The sequence below is a fragment of the Taeniopygia guttata genome, chromosome 13 (assembly GCF_048771995.1).
Source record: "Taeniopygia guttata chromosome 13, bTaeGut7.mat, whole genome shotgun sequence".
NCBI lineage: Eukaryota > Metazoa > Chordata > Aves > Passeriformes > Estrildidae > Taeniopygia > Taeniopygia guttata.
In genome coordinates this window covers 7373447-7394760 of record NC_133038.1, presented here as the reverse complement: position 1 = coordinate 7394760, position 21314 = coordinate 7373447, and the positions used below count along the sequence as shown (strand labels likewise).

Here is a 21314-nt window from a genome sequence, read left to right as displayed (position 1 = left end):
GGCTGCTATGAGCACTGTAGCATCAAACCCAAAGAATTTCAACAAAGCCTTAAACTTGATGCTTTTCAATGTTTCCTGAATGTTTACTGTTCAGGTTCACACTGAGGTGCTTTAATAAAAGCAGACTGACTTCCAGAGGTTTGAGTGACCTGGCCTTCCTGTTGTCTCTTCTGCAGCCAAGTTATTGAAATAAACCCCTTTCAGCTGTTTTGCTGAGATGTGAAAGGTGCTTATGGTGTGGTGTCTGTGGAGTCCCGCTGCCTTATGAACCACCCTGAGGGTGGCAAGAATCCCTCTGGCTGTATGGGGGATCTGAAGTGATCTATTTATAATTTTCTTACCTGGACAAAATGCAGGGAGTGACTCAAATATGTCCCATCCTTATGGAAATTAATTGTGTTAATGGGGTCATTAGAATTTAGAGTAGTGTCAACAAACTGGTTTTTGCAGCTAATGATGGCTCTTGGGAAGGTTATGTCATAAGGGAGGCGGAGAACCTGGTCATCTATATATATGTGATGAGCCCTGAGCCCTTTCTTTGGGTTTCATTGAGCAATGCTCTAGTAGAGTCAACATAGGCAAACAGCTGCCACCACCCTCACCATGAAAATAGAAGGTGCCTCGGTGGTCCTTGCTCTGGCCTTTTTCTGCTTCTTTTCAGGTCAGTAACTTGTGATGTTCTCTGTGCTGGAATCTGGGACTGGCAGAGGACGCAGCCTGGGAGTGCCCATAAAGACAGAGAGAGAGGATTAGAGAGCCCTTGTTTTTTAAAAAAGAGTGGTGGTATAGAAGAAGCCCACCTTTTTTGTTTTTTTTTTTTTTTTTGCTGTACTACGTGTGTTGGTTTGATATAACATGTCTTGTTAACTACTCTTTCTTTTTCATGTGGAAATAGTGAAGTTTTATTGGTAGATGAAAGCAACTATTTTTAATAGAATTAACAGTTTAAGAAGAAAACAAAAAAGCCGAACCCCCACTTATCTAAGTGGAAGAATACCGATTTCCAACCAGACTGAATTCTTCCATAAAAAACCCAACTTTGAACAAAAATGTAATACAATTTTTTTTTGTAAATTCAGAAAAATGGTAATGTCTTGTCAACACTTGCTAAGGAAGGCATTTTCACATGGCTGCAGTAATTTGGCTACAATAGATAGACTTCAGCAGGAGTTAGGTTTGAAGCAATGGTGTTTCAATTTCCTGCTAGTTTCTATTGAAAAAGCACTAATGGAAGATTTCTTGACAGTTTCTTGCAATGCCACTGATGATGAAAAGGAGGATGAAACATATTATACTAGCTTTAAGTGGCTTAGTAAAAAGAAAAAGGTATCAGCTACTCACCTGCTGACTCATTATTAATTTGATAATTTGTGTGAAGTACTGCAAATGGAATGGGCCTTGAAAAGGAATTTGTCATTTTGGACAAACTACAATGGCCTAGCTCTGGTATCCCAATTTTAAGGAATGGTGCAGGATGCCAAAAATATTTGTGTGGGTTTGATGCAACTGCCAAGGCAAGGGTATACAATAATGGAGAAACAGTTACTGAACCATCCTTGGAACTTGGATTTTAAGCCTGAGAAAAGTAACACAGTAAAGAAGGGCACAAAGACACTCCAAAAAATGGATGTGATTTTGCATTTGAATGACAAAAAGTGCAATGTTCCAGAAAGGACTGGGCATTAGAGAATTTCTATCAGTGTGAAATAATGCATTGGATTAGCTTTTATCAAGAGGTATTTGGGTGGATTAGGAAACTGCATCAAGTATTTTAATTAAATGCTTTTGCTTTTAAATTTCCCTTCAAAGATTTTTGTATGGTTTCATTGTTGGTTTTTCTGTCGCAGATGTTGCCAGTCAAGCTTCGATTAAGGCGAGTCCAACCTTTTCTCTTCTGCTTCTCCCTTTGTTTTGCCAACTTACACTGCTTTAATGCATGCTCTGAGCAAAGTCCATTTAGATGCACTATACTTAGATATTATAAAGCTTTTTCAGTGGTGGAAAAAACAGTGAATCTCTCCATATTTAGAGACAACACTTAGGTAATATGGCAATGGCTCCAGCTGACAGTGTGTGTTTGGTGCATGATGCTGAGAGCATATCCAAACAGCTCTGGGCTGGAAGTCTCATGAAGTGATGTTAGAAATGGCATGAATTATATTTTTAATGATATCTTAGAATGTAGCTTCTGATCCAGCAGAAACCCCTGCTTCTGATAATTCCTGAGTTTCATAATTAAAAGAATTAACGCAAGTCCTTTGAGTCTCAGAAAATAATTTGATTCAATGACTTAGAAGTCAGTTCCATTCATGTTTTAATCAAGTGAGCTTGTCTCCTTGGTAAAGATCCTTTCGGGAAACACAGTAGCCAAAAATAACTGAACGGTTCATTGCTTCTCCCTGGTTTGCATCTCAGTTACCCAGCAGAAGATGCAATGGGCTGCTGCAACATTGCACAATGTTGCTGCTCTGCTTCCTGAGAGGGTTGTGCTTTTCTGTGCTTGCTGCTTGCATGTGAATCACTCTTCAGTCACTCTGGCCCGTTCATTCCTCTTGCATCCCTCTGGCACTTCCAGGGCTGTATTTTCTGCTCTTGGCTGACTTTATAACCTGCAGTCCTCTGCTGTAGTGGGCAGCAATTTGCAGCTGTATGTAAATTAAATGTGTTCCTTAAATATATATTGCTTTCCCTGTTGTTAATGGTTCTTGAAATGGGTTTTGAACTTTCTCGTTGTCTTTTCTGCCTTGGTAGCCACGGGCAGGGCTCTGGGTGTAGCCTGTGCCACGTGTGGTGTGTGACCAGGGATGGGCAGGAGGAGCGTGGTTGTGTGAGTTGCTGAGAACCTGCAGCACACCCAAAAAAGATTCAACGTGAGCAAATGTGTGTCAGGATCTTGCTGGGAGCCTCCACTGATTGCCCTCCTCTGTGCTTTTCAGAATGATTGCAGGAAAATTTGGTCACTCCTGCGCAGCGGGAAGTTTTCCTGTCCCACCACCAAGGAGCCCTTCAGTAGCCCAAATAAAAAAGGAGACCTCAACAAGTGCATGATGTGCCAAAGGCTGCTGTGAGTATCAGCTGCCTGCTGGCTCCAGTGGCAGCCCTGCCCACCCACAGCATGTCCTCTCCTCCTGTAGCAGGGAGCCAACTCTCTGGAGGCTCTGTGCTATAAAGTTGTCCCTGGCCAGCCAGACCAGTTTGTAATTCTTCAGCAAACCTGCGAACCCAGCAGCTCTCCCCAGCTCATCACATGGCGGGGACTCACCACTGAACATGAGGAACAAATGCAGAGTGAAAACGTACACAGATTAATTTCTTGTTTCCATAGATGGTGTTTCTTAGGATGGGGAGAGCTGGATATTAGGCAGGGAGAAAGGGTGGCACGGTGTCCCCAGAGCAGAGATGCTGCACACCCTGGATGTGTGTCAGGGAGCTGAGCCCTGCTGCTGCTCTGTGCCGCTGCCTTGCGCAATGGGGAGGTGGGGTTGGCCAGACTGGACTTTAATCACCCCCAATTTTGGCTTTGTGTCCAAGCACTGCACGCTGCCCCGTCACTCACACCTCCCTTTCTTGCAGGGAAAGAGACTCAAAAAACCAAGGGAGTGGTGGAGAGGCGGACAGGAATGTGAACTCCGTGGGAAAGGTGAGGTGAAGCATGGCTACCAAAGCCAGTTTTATTGGCGATGGCATCTCGTCTGCCGCCTCTGACCCGCTGCCCAGGGCGTTTCCTCGTCTGCAGCGTGGGAAAGGGCCCTGGCAAACGTGCCCAGCCTTGGGAAGAGTGTGAGGCTTGGTGCCATCCACCAGCGTAAAAGAAACCAAAATTCCTGACGGCTCCTCCCAGGCAATCACAGCACCCCTGGTGTGTGCCTGACCCAGAGCCCAGGCTGAGGAGGATGCCTGCCTGTTTATAAGGCACCATTGGAATCTGGCAAATATTTAATAGCAAGGTTGGCACATGGGAGCTCTGACTAGGGCAGGGTGTGGGAATAGGCTGACTCTAATTGTGCCTTGTTTATCTTGTTGATGCACCTGTGGTTTCTTTTACCCATAGCTGTTTTTCTAGATAGCAGGCCTTTATGTGGAGGGAGCTGTCTTTTTAGCCTTGGGTTTTTTTGTTCTAGATGGGAGCAAATTGGTTTTCATCAGATAGTGTTGGTTGTGGTGATTGATTTATTTATTTTTTTACAGCTGGTTAAGCAGGGTAGCTTTCTAGCTCTTGTGTGTCTGGACAAATTAAAGGCTTTGTAAGGCATAGCTGTCCTAAGGGAGATCTTTTTTTTAGACATCTGACTTGCCAAAGTGTGGTCCTGAAGGCAGCAGGACAGTTTTTACAGTGTCAGGAAGAGACCTACACTGAATTTCTTTGTTAAGCCATAGATTTTCTGTCTGGCTTTTGGCAAGTAATTTTCTAGGCTTGACTTCCCCATCTGCAGAACTGGGATAAGCTATCAAGCCATCTCCTCTACATGGTGTGAGAGGAAAAATGTATTACAGACCACACAAACGATAAGGTTGCAAGTGCTGCATAAATGAACCTGAAGACCTCACATGTTCCATGTGTTTCTTATGCTCCAGACTTGCCCTGAAAGTCATAGGAAAGCTGCTCAGAGAAAAGTAAAGGCCAGGCTGAAATGCTTATGCACGCTTTGTTACAAAAGCCTTTTGTGAAATGGAGTGCTTTGGTTCAATTAACGCATACCATCATGTTAAGTGGAGGGTAAAAACACCCACCTCTTACTCTTCTCCTGTACCTGGCAATAGGAGATGTTCAAGGATTATATTTTCTTATGCCTGCAGCTTCATTTTTTTACTGTGCATGGATTTTAAAATTCTTTAGTTTTAGTAGTGCGTTCTCTCCTGAGAGATGGGAAAACTGACTTTCTCATTTCAAATTCACTGAAATTGTGGATTTTATACTTAGAGCAGAGCTTAGGTCCTTCAGGCAGGCTCTTGCATGAATTATCTGTTAGAAATAGCATCAAGTCTACCCTGGATACGAAAGACAGATCTGCTGATCTAAACAAACGGATTTATTTGTTTTATGCTGCATGTTATGATTTTCCATCGAGTTACGCCTCAAGGAAGCAAAATAACACTCGAAATGTAATTCATTGGGTGGATAATCCTTTGTGGATTTGTGGGAGATGTGCCTCTCTGTCAGCATATCCGTGTCAACCCATGCTTTTGGCGTTTGCACAGGATGAATGTCAGGAGTTTCGGGATCTGTTCAAGAGGGGGAAACTTTCCTGCACCAGGGAGAACGACCCTGTCCGGGATGCCTCTGGGAAGCAGCACAGCAATAAGTGCATCATGTGTGCAGAGAAGTTGTGAGTAAAGGAAAGCAGCGTGGGAAAGCTCTCCTCCCTGGAGCACCCTGGTATTCACTTTCTCATCTCTCTTCTCTTCCAGCAAAAGGGAGAATGAGCGGAAGTTATCTAAAAACAGACAAGGAAAAGATAAGGTGAGATTAAAGTATTAGGCAGGTCAATATGGAACTTTATTGGATTTTCACCCAAGACAGAGAAAAGGGAATGCTATTCTACTCCGTTGCTCTTTCTCCTCTGACTTAATTTTGAGATCCACTTTCCTTGTGCTCCTTATTTCTTATTCAGGCTCTTGAATCCCTCAAGTGAACAACTTGTGCCTGAATATTATGGTCTGCCCCAGTGACCTGTGGATCTAGGGACAGGCAAATCCTGACAGAGCAGGAAGCCAGGTGTGCTGTGCTGTCCCAAATTTCAGCTTGCAGGTGGAGAGGTCAGTTCTGCTGAGGCTGCTAATTAGGTGGAAAAGGAAAATGTGTGAAAAGCCCTAAATCTGAACTCTGCACAGTTGAAGAGATCATTGTGTTCTGGGAGATGTCAGCCCTGCACTGTCTCCAGGCCTGTGGCTCAGTTTTAGCTTTTTTTTTTTTGTTGAAACTTTGTTCTCATGGAGCTGTGATTTGCCACCTTCTCCCTGGCATGCTGCAGCCTCCTTGTTGCTGGGCACTGATGCTTTGCTGGCAAAAGCAGCCCAGTAAAGGGGAAAATAGATGCTTTCCACCACCTTCCTCTTGATTCCTGCTATGGTAGGGACTGGTGCGGCCCCCTTAAGCTTCAGTCTTGGGGATAATCCTGTTTTAGTGCTTTTTCTAATGACTTTGGCACCAAAAAATAGAAGTGTAAGTGAAATTTGCTAATGGCAAAGCTGGGAGGCAGTATCAGCAGAGGAGGATCAGCAGATCACTCAAGACTAATTGGATAGTGCTGAGGCCTGGAGTAATAGAAACAAGATAAAATGTAATGGCAGTGCAAGATCACACAGCCAGTGCTCAACAAGAATTCCTACTCATTGGGTAGAAGTGACAAAGGCTAAGAAAGCCCTGCATTTATTAGTGGGTCAGGGATGTTACGGGCCATGAAAAAGGCAAATGCACGGCACAGATGTACTCGGTGAGATTTTTGCAGCAGAGGTCAGGCCTGAACAGGCTCCAGAAATGCTGGCTCAAAGAGAAAATGTTTGAGAGAAAATGTTAGGGGAAGGCACGTCTGTCTGCAGAGGATTGGGCTGCTGAGATGGGCTGGTCCCAGGGAACAAAGCTGGTTGGGAAGGGGAAAGCATTGCCTGAACTGTGCAGGGGCGTGAGCTGGTGGTGAGGAGAAGCAGTGAGGCTCGTGGGGATGCCCTCTGTAGTGGGTGCAACACTGATTTCTGATGGGACAATGCTTTATGGCTGTTGGCAGAGCAGGAGAGGCTCATCCAGGGCCAGACCATCTCTGCTGCCTGTGGCTGGGTGGCTCTAGGGAAATGTGGGGCTTTGTACTCAGGGTGTTTTGCCAGCATTACCGTTGTGGGAAAGCTGAGGAGCTGGAGGCTGGGGTGCCCTGGATGGGATGCAGAGCAACACTGGGCTAACCTTCCCCTGGCAGAGAGGATGAGATGTAAACTTCTGAGCAAAGCAAAGGGTGAGGCCAGTGACCTGCCAGGGACCTTCACACGAGCTAGCAAAACTGTGCACAAAATGGGCAGAAAATTGCAAGTGTTAAAAGCTGTTTTTAAAAAGAAAAGGGTAAGTGGAAGTCACTTCCTTACCCTTTGTACTTTCCATTTGAAACTGCCTATTGCAGTGTGTGAAATAGTTGAAATTGGGGGGACTGAATGTTTCCATCTCTGTTACATAACAGGGGCAGGTTAACACAGTTTCTGTACAGCAGTTTTGAACAAGGGACAAATTAATCATCCACTCTCCAAACAACCTTCCTGTGCTCGTGGGCTATTAGGTGTGTTTGCATTGTGCTTTTATGTTTTAACTGCTGCTTCTTGATTGACATGTCCCAGTGTGGCTGGTTTGGAGGATCCCGTGCGCTTTGTAAAGAAAATTATCTTGAGATACAATCTGGGAAAAGGCTGTAGCTGTGTATTAAGGATGTTGGGAGAAAAGGGAGTGACTTCATTGCTGTATCGGTCACATCACTGGCATGCTTTGGATAGCCCAGCCAGGAGAATAATAATTAGTGGGACCATACTAGAAAACTCCCAACACGTGCTGTGCAGGCAGAAGGACCCGGAATTTTTCTGACTCACCCCTTTGTTTGTATGCTAAGTGGCTGGTACTGCGCACCCTCTTCTCTCACCCCCACCCAGACTCTCCTGTGATGCATTTATGATGGTTCCATGCTTTCCTGGCAGGAAAACCCCAGGTTTCTAAGGATCTGATCAGTAAGGCAAGGAGGACAGAGTGCCCTAACCCTGCCCTCCCTCTGCAGGATGACTGCAGCGAGTTTCGCTCCCAGTTTGAAGCTGGCGGCCGCCTGTCCTGCACGAGGGAGAACGCCCCGGTCCGGGATGCCTCTGGCAGGCAGCACACCAACAAGTGTCTCATGTGTGCTGAGAGGTTGTGAGTACCCCTTCCCCTGAGCAGCAACAGCAAAGAGGGAAACCTCCCGCTGCAGAAGTGCAGCTTCTGCCTGTGAAGCTGCATCTGGGCCATGCCTGGGAGAGTCCTGACTCCCAGTGGCTCTCTAAGAGATGCTCTGGCTGTTGGGCTCCTCTTCCCCCTTCCCCTTCAGCACTAAGGGCCCAAGGGCAGGTGAGAAGCATTGTGGAGTAGAGGAGGAGAAGCAAGGGTGGCAGAGAGCAGCCCCTTTCCCAGGGGACTGTTGGGCACAGGCAGCTCCTGAGGAGTTTCTCATGGGTGTGCTTTGCCTTCCAAATGCCCTCTCTCTACTCCCATATGTAGAAGCAGACCTGATATGAAAGCAGCCACCTGGAACCGGGATGTAGCCTACAGTGGGAATTTGGAGGAGAAAAGAAGAAGCCTTAGGGGTGGGGATTAGGAACAGGACCACCAGGAACAGGGACTGTGGAAGGGGAGGTGGGACCTAGTGGTATGACACTGGCTTACAGGGCAGTCCTGGGTTCTGGTGGCACTCACACTACTATAGCAGTCAATTTTTTCTGTTCTTCCCTTCTTCCAGCAAAAAAGAAGCTCAAAGAGGGGGTGGAACTCTCCAGCGCAATAAATTGCCCACTTCAGAGAGGACAAAGCAGGTGAGATGGAGCTTGGAGCCTGTGCAGAGCTCAGAAAGGTCTGGTGAGACTCTGTGGGATCAGGATGGCCAGGGACTGCCTGTGGTCAGCCAAGGGTGATCAAGGTGTTTAGGATTCTGTTAGCCAGCTAATCATGGGGGAGAAACTTTTGCATTGCAAAGCTTCTCTCATTTGTGGGATGGACCTGGGTGTGAGCATACAAACGGGACATGCTTGCAGCTGCCAGAACTGCCCCTCTCACTTTCCCAGTGATGTGATGCCATATGAGAGATAAAGGGCAGGTTCAGACTCCCCACAATCCTGTAAACTCTTGGATGATAACATTTGGTGGGTATGCAGTGCATCAAACCTGCTACTTTAAGAACAGAATTCTTTGGGTCTGGGAGGATCAGGGGGCAGGGCAGGAGCTGCTTTAACTTTGCTGCTTCCCTAGTTGCATAGATGTTGTTTCTGTGGTTGTTGAGTGTGTTCTGCCCCTTTTGCAGAAGAACTGTGGTGGTTCACGGCAGGGTGTAAACGAGAGACGTCCCTTCTCTTCGGGCAGAGGGTGAGTTCAGCAGCACCCGGGGTGGTGGCCTGTCCCCACACACACCACCATCCATGTATGTGTGTTTTTTGGGGGTGGTTAGGAGATTAATTGGAGCAAGGATAGTTTGGCAGCACGGCCTGGGATGGGGCAGTGCATATTGTGCTGTTTGGTGCTCACTACAGCACTTCCCACAGGCTGAGCTGGTGTTGGGGAAGAGACACACACTGGGGCATGTCTCTCATGCAACCCTTGGCCCATTTTGGCCTTGATGTTCTGTGTACGAAGCACCAGTGATTGCTGTGCTCAGAATCCCTCTCAGGACACTCTGTCCAGCAAAATCTGTCTCCTGGCAGTGCTCACGTGTGTGCCTGGCCTTGGCTCAAAGGCAGTGCCTGGTGCAGTACGTTCTTTCTGGGCACTGGTCAGGCAGGAGCTGTTTGTTTTGTAGCTGTTAGCCCTGAGCAGGACTTGGCTTCTGCTTTTTCTGGAGCATACTGAGATTTCTTGCTTTGCCTGGTGCAATTCCTTCATGCCCCACTTCCAACAAGGGCTGCCAGGAGACACAGGGCTGCAGAGCCCCGGGGTGGTGGTGCTGGGGGGCCTCTCTCCCTCTCCTCTCCTGTGGGTGGGTGGATGCCATAGTGCAAACAGCCCCCCAAGAGCCGTGGGGGTCTGCAGGGAGGGTGGGTTCGCACCCCCTGTTTGGAAGGAGGTGGTGCTGAGCTGTATCTCTGCTCTCTCTGCCAGCCCACAAGTCCAGCGTGGCAGGAACTGCAACCGGCCACCCAGCCGCAAGTCACAGAGCGGAGACACCCACGAGGACCCCATGGTAAACCCACCTCCTGCCCCTGGGGTGGCAGCTGTGTGGGCACAAACGGGGCTCCTGCCCCTGGGGTGGCAGCTGTGTGGGCACAAACGGGGCTCCTGCCCCTGGGGTGGCAGCTGTGTGGGCACAAACGGGGCTCCTGCCCCTGGGGTGGCAGCTGTGTGGGCACAAACGGGGACCTCTCCCATGGGGTGCTCCTCTGCTGGTGCTGAGCCACCTCTGCTCCTTTCCCATCAGCTTTTCCTGTTCTTGCTTTAACCCTGAGGCTTTTCACTTTGCCCCATGTCCTTGGAGGGGTTTGAATAAGCAAAATCATATCTGTAGCCTGCTGAAAGCTCTTGTATCACCTGGCATGGAAACAGAGGGAAGGGCTTGGCTCCTTGTGGAACCCCTCAGCTGTGGGGGTGTGGGTCTTGAGCTCAGGTTGGAATCCTGCCCCACATGTAGCCAAACTAGGGTAAAGAGTTCTACCTCCCCATGCTGAGATGAAGGCCATGGTCAGAGCAGAGTGGTGGAGGTGACCAGGGGATGAGGACAAGTTTGGCAGAAGGAAGGAGTGCTAAAGGGAGAAACACTGAGTGGTAGATGACAACTGTGTATGGAATACTGTAGGAGGAAGGTGGGGGTGTCTGCTCTCCCTTCTCATGAGAAGAAAATGGAGTAGTTCCAACAAAGCTAAAAGTGGAAAATGTGAACTAATAAGAGAAAATAAGTTACCGTAAAAAGGGTGACTAAAGTGTGGATCTCGCTATCACAGGGTGTTGTCTAGAGGTAGGATGGTTAAAAAAATACCTGATGTTTTAATCCCTCCAGACTTTTCATACAGCAATTTAAATAGCATTCTGGAAGAGATAGGAAATGTGTTTCTATGGATTTGGAGGGATCTTACTACCAACTGCCTTAACTTTCTCTGAAACCTCTGGCACTAACCACTTCTAGAAAAGGGATATTTGAGTTAAAACTCCAATATATAGTTCAAGTACTGCAATTCTGATGCATTCCAGAGGAAGCATTAGGTTTAATAAGGCCAGTGTGCTTCAGGGCTTTGTGGTATTTCCTGATAGCACCGGAGGGGGAGTGGATGCCGATGAGCCTGACAGACCAGAGGTGATTCAGGGAGCAGATCTGCTCCTCTCCTCTTTCCAGGGCCACCTGTGGGTTTTGTCACAGACAAGAACCAGAGCTAAAGGAGTGGTGGCGCTGGCTGCTGGCACCTGTGATGTGTGGGGCTGCTGGTGGGGTGGCCTCCTGCCCTGGGTTGTGGTGCAGGCAGCAATGTCTGGTGCGTAGGAAGGCATCCAGCAGAGGACTGCAAAGGTCAGCATTTTCTGCTCTCACGTCACTGATAATTACCCAGATGAGAGAGGAAGCAGCACATTATGGAAATTAGCAAGTGACGTTTAACCAGCAGGTGCTATCACAGCACCCCAACATCACCAAAACCTCCTCCTGTGCTGCCTGGCATGAAACCCTCCTTCCCTGGGGTGCTCCCTGCTGCTGATAAACCATCACGTTTTGGGCTGAATGCTGCTGCTGGTAAACCATCACTTTTTGGGCTGAATGCTGCCTCTCCAGGTGCAGGGGAAGCGGGATGTTGTCTCAGACCCATCGCACCATTTGCAGCCGCTGCAGCGCCTTTTGTAGCCCTGGAGAAAGGAGTCGGGAGCCCATTAGGCGCTTCTTCGTCTCGGTCTTTTTTTCGGCTCCTGGGGCTGAGGAAGGGGCTGTGCATGCCAGGGAACAGGCTGTGCTACCCCTGACCTCTGCTGTTGGAAATCCGCTATGACTGTGCAAACACCCGCTCTGCGGGCTTTGGGGAGGATTTTTGGGGATCCCTAAAGGTCGCTCCTCGCTGTGTCGGTGTGTGGTTGGCAGGGAAAGCCGTGCCTGGGCGTTGCCGGGCTCGGGGGGCAGCAGGAGGGCATCCATCCCTCGTTAGTCACGGCCGCTCCTCCTCGTCCGTGCCCGACGCGCTTCGTCTCCCTCCTTGGAGATAAGTGGTGTCAGCATACTGATAAGCAAGGCTAGGTACAGGTAGAAGATGGATGCACGTCGAGAGAAATAAACCTTGCCCCCAGAGCGGAGTGTTGGGGTGGATAGGTGAGCGGGGAGTGAGGGCTCTGTCCCCAAAGCTTGTCTGGTCCAACAAGAGACATGGTGTCTTTCCAAGTTTGGCTGGATGTGATACAGGACAGAGTGGCCCCGTGCAAGGCTTGGTTTGTGAGCACCTTCACTTAAAGGAGGGTCTAGCAAGTGAATCGTCACCAAATTGTGATTTCTTTCTCTCTTCAGCTGGACTGTGATCGAATTCTGCATGGGGTAAAGGGTGGAAGGATTTTCTGCAGCGACTCCTCACAACCAGTCTGTGGCACTGATGGGAAAACATACAAAAATGAATGTGACTTGTGTTCAGCTGCCATGTGAGTAGGCGGAGAGATTTCAGTAATACAGGGCCATCCACCATTCCCGAGTGTCTTTTGCAGAACAGTGTTTGTTTTGATACATCATGACTCACTATCAAGTGTGTCCTTGGTGCTTTGCTGTTAAGCAAACATAGATCAAAATGCCTGAGATTAATCTGATGACAGCTAATTAAGATACACAAGTTGCCAGGGTCCCCTATTCCCTTTCTGCCCAATCATGAAATTGTTTGGGGAGTAGTAAATGCCATCACATTGGAAGTAGCATCAAAGCATTAAGAAGCCCACAGAGGACTGTCATGCCGGCGGCTGAGAGCTGTGGCATTGCAAGTGAATAATAAGCAATGTCTTGTCCTCCCTTTGCAGGAGAGCTTCAGACTTCATCACGGTAAACTATCGAGGCGAGTGCCGAGAGCCTGCCCCTGCAGTGGTAAGCGGCAAACCACAGCTGGGCTGCCAAACATCAATCTCTGCCTTTCCCCTGATGGAAATTCCCTGTTGGCGCCGTCTCAGCCTGTGGTGACCTGATCCAGGCAGCCACAATAGGCAGTGAGGAATGAGGAGTGGCTGGCACTCACCAGCTGCCCACTGTGCCCTGCAGCAGGAGCTGGGTGTCCGCACGGGGACCTCGCTGGCAGGTTAACAGAGTTAGCTTGTTCCTTCAGGTAACAGTGGGCTAATTAAAGGCATGCTCTCCAGCTGCTCTTCAGCCACTTTGGCTGGGAGGGAAGAGAGGTATTGAAGCTCCTATTTCTATTTTATTTTGTTCCTGGAGTGCAGTGATGCCAAGAGGTGAAGAAAAGGAAGGGTCTCTTGGCTGTGTGTAGCATCCCACTTTACTCCAAGTGCCTGCTGGGAGCCAGCCTGGCCTCTGCACCCGTGACAGAATCATTAGAGCCCCAGGAATGGATGGTCGCAGTCCAGATGTTTAAATACAGGTTGAGACTCAGATTTATTGCATAACTTGGGCATAGTCTCCATGTTTTGCCTAGGCTGTGTGGTAGGAGTGTGATGTCTGGGAACACAGCTGACTTTTCTCCTGGGACTTTGATGGAGCTAGAAAGACCAGAACTGTATAAACTATTAAGAGCATGTTCCCTAAATAATATCCGGGGAGATAGTTGGGAAATTAAGATTATTCACTAGGTGGCACACTTTTGGGAAAGGTCTTGAGCCTTGACATCTTGTGCAATCCCACAGAGCAGATGAGTTAAACATTTCTTAGCTGTGCTTTTTCTTTCTAGCAGTGGAAGCTGGACAGCCTCTGGCTCTTGGATTTGCAGCCAGTGTCACCCAGTTTGTGACTCTGTGCACAGGATGTCCTGTAGCACCTGGGGAGGACTGTGCTCGCTGGCATGAACTGTTGAGAAACTCTTGAGAAATCTTCATCCCCAGGGAAATAGATTGGTTCCCACTCTAAACCTGTAGAGAATCCAAATTTTGAAACTACTAAAGGGATTTCTGGGAAGTTTTGAGTGGGAGCATTGGCTTCTGAGTATGGATGTGGTATCTGTGTGTTTGTAGGCACAGTGGGATGTGGGGTATGAGAGAGCCATCACGCCACAGTGTCCTTCCATGCCTTCCTCTGCTCAGTGCCAGGACACCAGCAGATCCCCCAAACACAGCAAACCTGGCTCCTTTCCCCCTCTACTCTAAAGCAGCAGAGTGCTCTAAACTTTGCTTAAAGTTAAAGAAATTGCAGTGCAGAGAGAAATATTTTTGCCTGTGACAGTACTGGAGGTCTCTGTGTCTCAGTCTTTAGGGAGATGGAGCTGCTGTTGGCCTGTGGGTACAGGGAGATGAGGCCCTACAAGAGCCTGTTAGTGACTGTCTCCAAGACAGAATGAGACTGGATACACTGTGGCAACTGAAAAATACACAGGATTCCCAAAAAAAACTGTTCTTGGTCTGGAATTCCTTACTGTTTCACTGAGCTGTTACAGCTCTCAAGCCCTTGCAATAAGAGGGAGATGCCATTTACTGGAAGTCAGAGAGCTTGGTGCTGTGTTAAGTATTCCAAGGAGAGATGGATGCAATTGGAAGTCAAAGTGATAAGCTTTTTATCTTGAGGCAAGAAAAGCTAAAGCCCCCCTGCACAATGATTTATGCTTTATGTTTATTAAGTCACCTGAAGAATTGGGCTGGAAATTTATGGTAGCTTATAAACAAGGTACAGAGCAATGTTATTTTCAGCACTAAAATTCGTGCTCACTTACAGTATAATGAATTTTTCTTTCTGCTGAAGATTCAGGCACTCAATATATGCTACTAAAACCTGGAGGAAAGCAGCTCCAGCAGTGCTTTTGGCATCAGAAATGGGTTTAGAGGGTTGCAATATGCAGAATGTGAAATGATTTGGAAGAAGATAAGAAATTGTTACTCCAAAATTATCGTATTTCCTTGAGATGTATTTTTAAATTACCTATGGAAAGTGCTGGGTTGCCTGTGAAAATGTGTGTTAAAGCTGCCTCATCCCTTTGTAGCCCAGTGCCTGCAGCCACCCCTGCCTGCAAAGCTCCAGCTGGATTTCCAGGTGTTTCTGGTAGCTCTGGTGACCTGATGGCCATCAGGGAAGGATGCTTGTGGGAAGGGTTGGGAGCAGTGTGGTTTGAGAGAGATCTGACACTAAAGGGTATATCTGGGCATGGCTGGGGTGGAAAACCTTGCTGCAGAGAGAGCCTGTCCCCACTGGCCAGCACTGGGTCTGGCCACCTTCCCTGGGAGATCTCTGCCATAACTGAATTCCTTTGATCCTCTTCTGCTTTACTGATGACAAATATAGGTCGGCATCGTGGGATAAGATCTCTTTTTTTGGTAAGTTAACTGGCTGGTAGGTCCTGCAGGCCTGTGCCATGTGGATGAATTGATTGTGGGTCTTTCCTGTGCATTTGACTTTTAATCCTGCAGTTCTTGCAGGACTTTTTTATCTTGCAGTTCTTTTACTTGTCCAAAGGTTTTTCACACTAATCACCTGGGCAATAGTCACCAGCCTGCTCATGCTGGTCAATAGATCAGGGGAAAAAAGGGGTTATCCAGGGTTTCTCCTTTTCTTCTTTAAACCTGTTTCTCAACAAACAGATCACTCCCACAAATCCCAGTTTCCTTACAATGCTCTCTGTTTTGCTGTGCTACTTCTAAAGGTAGTGAAAGAAGAAAAGCATGGCCTTTCCCAGATTAGAAAATAGGCGTGGAAAGCACCTAGTTTAAGGCTGAAATGACTCTTGTTTTCCTCAGGTGGCAGTGGCCCAGCCTGCCTGCCCTTGTGCCAGGCTCTGCTGCAGTTGCCTTGCGTGGCACTGAGCTGGCCTGCGGGGCTGTCACACTGATACCAGTGTCACACAGATTTGGTCAAGCTTGGGGATGGGCTTATTTTTTTTTTTTTTGTTCTTCCTTTCCAGGAGTAATGGAGCTTAGACTGCCAGCAAACACCAGGGATCAGCTGTGACCAAAGGTATGGACAGAGAGGGGCAGTGGCTTAGCCCTGCTTGGCCAGCCTGTCCTTTGGAGGTTGTGTCCTACCTTGTCCAGACAAGCTGCAGGGCCAGGACAGAGGGTTCTGCAGACTTTTTTCTCTCACTGCTGCCTTATGATGATGAGGTTGAGCCTGTGGGGACTTGAAATAGTGGGATCTGCCCACTCCTTTCCCCTGGCTCCGTTTTTTCAGCCAAGCTGTTCCTGCAGAGCAGGGAGGATGCTGGCAGAGTGGTCCCCCAGCACAGGGAGGCAGGAATGCCCAGAACCCCTGCAGAGCATGAGAACATCACAGCTTTAAGCTTTCCTCATGGTCCTTTCAGGTCCCTTTGCCTTCTGGGACTGCAGCAATAAACTGTCTGCCCTCTGTCTCTGCAGAGCGAGTAAAGGAAGCGTCGATGTCGAGCGTCGGGGGAGCTGCCGAGTCCCCAGGACTGCCAGAGCTGCCTTCATCCCCTTCTGCAGCACACGGGGCCTGTCCTTGCTCAGGTGGAGGGCGAGAGGCTGTGGGGACTCAGTGGTGCCTTCCCAGGTGTCCCCGTGCTGCAGTCCCTGCTGCCTCGCTGTGTCTAAACGTGCTTCTCCAATAAAGATAACTCCTCAGCTTCATGTCCCTTCTCTTCACTCAGCCCCAGGGGAGGGACACACGGCTCCCTGCGCTGCCTTTGCTCCTTAGGAATGAGCACCCTGAGCTGCAGCAGCTGCTGTAAATACCTGGCGAAGATGTTGGACCCAGAGAGGAAGAGTATGGTTTGGGGTTTTGTGAGGAGGGGTCAGGGGTCAGTTGTCTCTGGCTCTTTATGGGGTCTTGGGTCAATCACTTCACTGCCCTATCAGCCCTTTTCTCCTGCCTGTAAAACGAACATTAAATTATACTTGCCTACCTCAGAGGGTTGTTTGAGATTTGTTTGGTTTACATTTGGAAACCTACAGAGGAAAATTGGTTGTAAAGCACCTCGTGTCTTGGGCTGGCAGTTTAGATGATGAACTAAGTGTCCTCTTCCACGCTTCTCATGTGAAGTGCTGGGAGGTCCATACCTCACTTTGGAGCAATGCTGGGAGGCAGATACACGTTCAGTGGTCATGTTAGGAGATGTGCTGGGCTCAGAAAGGTCTTTGGGATCTGGAGGTGTGAATTTGGCCAGTATTTCTTGCTGTGAGAGGGCAGAAGGACTGGTGGCACCCTCAAGGCAGTGCAGGAAGCTCAGCCATTGTGGTGGCCCATGGGGCATCTGCTGCTGGGTCAGCCTCTGCCTTGGCCTGAAGTTCCCTGTAGGCTCAGGTCAGTTCCTGTCTCAGGAACCATCTCCTGCAAGGGGAGAACGATCCTTCCTTTGGGGTTCTGGTGCTGGAGAAGTGAGAAATTCCATGGTATGGAATGGCTTAAGATTTTTAAGGAGAAGTGGTGTTGTTCTGAGGTGTAACTGACCTACAGATGATCCTGCTTCATTTATATTCTGAAACTGTGTTCAGATGAAGCCAGGCCTCTGAGACAAGGGTTTCCCTGGTTTTTTTGGAGTTAGTGGATCTGGGACTGGGGTGGAGTTTGCAGAACAGGAGACCCTGATGGTGAGTTAATAGGAATCTGCTGGTGGTTTGCACGTACTTTCTGTACTCTCTTCTATAGCTGTTTCTTAAAGCAAATACATTCTTTATTTGTGTAAAGTTTATTGCAGGACATTTCCAGAAGACCTTGGATGAACATTTGCAGTATTTGAGTCCACTTCAGCTGACCTGATCTGTAAACAGTTTTCTCTTGCAGATAAGGTTGATGTGACTTTCAGATTTTGACAGGATTTTACCTAATACCAATTAATTTCACTCCCACCAAAGACGTAGAATTCTTTCAATTAAGTTATCACATCCTCTATTTCTACTGCAGTTAATGAGAATTGATTATAAACTCTCAAAATGCTTACACATGCATCATGCTTTATTGCAGCTGATAATAATAAAAATTGATTTTATTATCAACAGACTTTGCCATAAGTGGTTGTTAATAGTTTATATGCTTATTATTACTGTGAGCAAACACTGTGGTTTAGAAACAAATTATGACTGCCTCTTTCTACATGGAAAATCCCCATACCAAGTAGAGTCATGTAGGGGGAGAGTCACCAGTTTGGGGCTGGTTAGCTGTTTTGGGAGATGCAGATTTTTGTCTTTGAGCAGAGATGAAACAAGTACATTCTTGAATGTTATTTATGCAGCATGAGAGTGATTAATGTCAGAGAGTAAAAATGTTCTCTGATGATGTCTGCTCACTGATTCCAACTAACGTCGTGTGCAGGGACATCTACATGATTTCATAAAAGCAGTGCACAATTTGTGGCTTAAAATAAATTCTTGCAAATGAAAATTGGTGCACTTGAAGGCTACTATGATTTGTAGTGATTTCAGGTATTTAAGTTTTCAAATAATGACCCCTAAAACCTTTATTAACTGTGCTTGAAAAGCAATAAACTGATGAGGACTGCCCCAGTAGCCTCTTCTGTCAGTATTTGAGCACCTTCTGAATTTCTCCTGCAGCCAGCAGAAATTATCATCCACAAAAATCACAGCTGGTGATAAGGGATCGTTAATCAGATTCCGAGCCCATCTGCTGAGGAGGCACAGGACAGGGACTTGCTGAAGCTGCCTGTGCTGTTGTTAGCAGCAGGGCTGGCTCCATCCTGCTCCCAGCAGCCTGCCTGCTCACTCTGCTCTTGCTTTCAACCCCCTTTTTGCAGGTTGTTCCAAGGGCTGGCTGGTGAGGAACGTCCCTGGTGGCACAGCAGAGCTCCAGAAGGATGCCACATGTTGTTACTCCTGAGGAGGAGGAGGAGAAGGCAAAGGCTCGTGAGGTGCTGGAGATTTACCACTTTTTCTTTTCTGTTTGCTTGTGGTTGCCCTTTGTTTCCCCTTTAGAATGGTAATGAGGCCAAGCCAGTCCTCTATGAAACTGGAAAGGTACCAGAGCTCTGGGGACTCTTCGGTTTGCTGTAAATTACACTTTATTAAGGGTGTTGCTTGCCAATAACCGCAGACCCCATGTGGTTCACAGCAGTTCCTGAGGTTTTGCAGAACTGGCATTATGAACTGACACTTTGGCCTCCAGTTTCTCAATGCCACTGGGTTTTGAGCTAAAATGACCTCTGCGGGAACCTTTAGTGTCTTAGTATTTTTTTTTCCTTCTTTTTTCATAGAAAGTGTCAGGAACATATGCAACTTTTCAGGGCACACAAGTGCTGCTCTTGGTAGAGAGTGAGGACTGTTGACTCTAGCAGATGCCTCAGCAGACCTTGAACTCCCTGTGGTATTTTTCAGTCCTCTGTCCATTTGGAGCCTGGGAGCTCTGCCCAGCAGCTCCCTGCTGCTCCCAGCCACACCAAGAGAGAGCCTTGGCATGACCCCATGGTGTGCTCTGCCCAGGGCACCTTTTTCAGGCTGCCACAGCAGACAGTGCTGGAAATCTTGCAGTTTAGGGGCATTTGCTCGTTTAAGAACTTGGTGAATTGTGACATGGAGAGTTTGATGCTGTTTGTGCAGGGAAGCCTCTCTGGCTCTGCTGCAGATCTCTCTTTCCTGGCTCTCCCTACATCCCCGTGATGCTCAGTCCCACCACACAACTTCTGCTATGGGTACCTGGGGATTTCAATATTATTTATCTTGATTATCATAATTTCTGCTCCATGGCCCATCTGCTTTCACCTTGGGGACTCATGAATGGGCCTCTCTCTTTCTTCTCTCTAGAGCTTCTGTTTGGCAGCTGTTAGAACATCTGTCTTTCCCTGCATGGCTCTCCCTGCTACAGGCAATTGCTCTCCAGGCAATTTCCTTGGGATCTCCCTGCTCTATTCTGCTGGAAGATCTCTCCTGCTGCCCAGCTCTTTCTCTGGAACTGCAACACAAAAACTTCCAATGCTTTTCTCTGCATGAATGGTGAGTAACTCCACTCAAGTTGTTCACTGAAAACAAGATACAGCTTCTTGAAAGTTAAGAATACAGACCCTTGATGCAAAAGGTGTCAAAAGAAACACTTAGTGCTGGGTGTAGTAACAACCACCCCTGTGGTTTGAGGGTGGGAAGCATGGAGAATTTCCACTTATATCTCTGAAAAACAGATGAGTTGGCTTTGTTGCCTTCTTGCCACAAAGGGGTTGCTTCCTTTCTTGGCCTGTGTCGGTGAGATTCTGCAGAGATGGAGACAGATGATTCACAGCTGGGACCAGAGGTAACCTGGAGAGGCAGCAGAAGAAAGGGTGGAGTGCTCAGCCAGGTGGGATTTGCAGCAAAGGAAAATAAACAGGCAGATGTCAACACAGCATCACTGCAAGTGGGAGTTGCACAAGCAGAAGGGTGTTAACACAGCCAAAGGTCTCCCTGTCCGGGTGGGTGGAATGTTCTGCACCTGCCTCTCTGCTCCTGAAAGGCTCTGTCCTAAGGGAAAAGTTCCTAATTCCTGGTGTAAAAAGCTTTGCTGAATTGCTCTCTGTGAAGCAGGCAGCTCGCTGGCAGGGTCACAGCATGGATCTTCCTCATGCACAGTGCAGGAGCCCAGAGCTGAGCTCTGTGTGCCTCAGCTGACACAGGGCACAGCAGACACGTGCTGTAGCTGTACTGTTTTCTAAATCCAAATTTCTTCTCTTGATCCTCGACAGGTGTTTGCTCTTCTGTCCCTTTACTCTGTCTCCTATTGCAAACTACTTCCCAAATTTAATAGCTTGGTTGGAAGAGAATTACTTTGCTCTTGACAGAACACGCTGAGTCAATCCACTTTAGCTGCAGATTTGGTTTGCAAATAATATCTCCTTTCCCATAGGGTTCAGGTGTCATCGCTGTGGACACTGGCAGGAATTTACTTGACCATGACAGCTTTTCCAGAGCCTGGCAATTAAGTTGTCAGGAATCATTTTCCACTTCTGGGAAGCATTACTGGATCCTGGCCTTGGCTGGAATATGCCCTGGGAGATGGATATTGTAATCGGGATGAGAAGGGGTCCTTGCAGCCAAAATCTGCATCGATCCAAAGGTCTGGAGTCCTGGACACTTGGTGGAACTGAGATAAGGGAAAGGTCAGGAAACACAGGGCAGATCACCAGGGGGAAGGAATGAAAATGAGGAGTCTGAACAAGGACACCATCCCTCGTGCTCCTAACATAGCAGGAAACATTGGCATTTGGAGGGGCTTCAGTTTTGCAGATGCACACTGCAAAGTACTAATATTAGCAGAGCTCCTGGATATAAAAGCAAATATTTTTCCGCTAGGTAATCCCTAAAATTGTGTTGTTGTGGATTTGCTTTTCAAGTGAGAAAGATGTTGGAAATTTCCTTCTCTTAGAAAATAAAACTGTGATGATTCAACACAAGCTCGCTCTGTTTAAATTGTGTCAAAAAATAGATCTTCAAGCAAGGATTTTGATTACCAAATACAGTATTTAAAAAATGAAAAGTTAGTGAGAGATTTGGAGAATTTAAGATTTCCAACTGAGAAGTCTACAATTGAGATTAATCCAAAGAATCACCAAAAATCTCCTTATGTAAAGGACAAAAAAAG

General features: G+C 47.6%; 1 protein-coding gene across 2 annotated transcripts; it reads left to right on the top strand.

Moving 5' to 3' along the window:
• The first annotated feature begins 525 nt into the window (after nucleotides 1–525).
• On the top strand, nucleotides 526–16387 carry LOC115497098 (serine peptidase inhibitor Kazal type 5). Of its 2 annotated transcripts, XR_003962670.4 has the most exons (15): nucleotides 526–661; nucleotides 1848–1873; nucleotides 2937–3064; nucleotides 3574–3640; nucleotides 5200–5327; nucleotides 5410–5461; nucleotides 7749–7879; nucleotides 8460–8532; nucleotides 9018–9079; nucleotides 9809–9890; nucleotides 12180–12307; nucleotides 12674–12737; nucleotides 15090–15121; nucleotides 15706–15758; nucleotides 16157–16387. XR_003962670.4 is itself a non-coding variant. In XM_030283996.4 (14 exons), the coding sequence occupies exons 1-13, from the start codon at nucleotides 604–606 to the stop codon at nucleotides 15709–15711; spliced, it is 1005 nt and encodes a 334-aa protein (XP_030139856.2). In that variant the 5' UTR covers nucleotides 526–603; the 3' UTR covers nucleotides 15712–15758; nucleotides 16157–16387. The 2 variants fall into 2 exon arrangements, 1 of the variants encoding a protein (XP_030139856.2); XM_030283996.4 differs by lacking the exon at nucleotides 15090–15121.
• Nucleotides 16388–21314: the final 4927 nt, after the last annotated feature.